Genomic DNA, 276 nt, shown 5'->3' with positions numbered 1-276 from the left:
GGGGGGGGACGCGAATCACGGCGTCAAGGCGGCCAACCGCGCTCGCTGGAACCATGCCGACAGAGCCGCGGTCTCACCTTGCCCACCCTCAGCACCTGGGTGTCCTCCTCGGCGGACGAGCGGTCATGCTCACCCAGAACCACGCGGTGGGAAGTCCTGCAACCGGCGAAACAAACGCCGTCGGGCTCGCGTCCGCGAATTGATCACGCGAGTCATTCGCGCCAGCAGTCACGCCACCGCGATGCCGCTACCTGACGTTGCCGGGCGCCCCCGTCA

At 68.5% G+C, this 276-nt stretch overlaps 1 protein-coding gene across 1 annotated transcript in view; it reads right to left on the bottom strand.

The window, feature by feature from the left end:
• Positions 1-276, bottom strand: part of LOC109529759 (chymotrypsin A-like) — a 10,520-nt gene that overhangs the window by 5,501 nt on the left and 4,743 nt on the right. Inside the window, exon 4 of the mRNA XM_019893190.1 lies at positions 26-156. Coding sequence (XP_019748749.1) covers positions 26-156 — 131 coding nt within the window. The remainder of the gene's footprint in view (positions 1-25; positions 157-276) is intronic.

Source organism: Hippocampus comes, unplaced genomic scaffold, assembly GCF_001891065.2.
Source record: "Hippocampus comes isolate QL1 unplaced genomic scaffold, H_comes_QL1_v1.1 scaffold378, whole genome shotgun sequence".
In the NCBI taxonomy this organism is placed as follows: Eukaryota; Metazoa; Chordata; class Actinopteri; order Syngnathiformes; family Syngnathidae; genus Hippocampus; species Hippocampus comes.
Note: the sequence above shows the minus strand (reverse complement) of the source record. Positions and strands in the feature narration are given on the sequence as shown.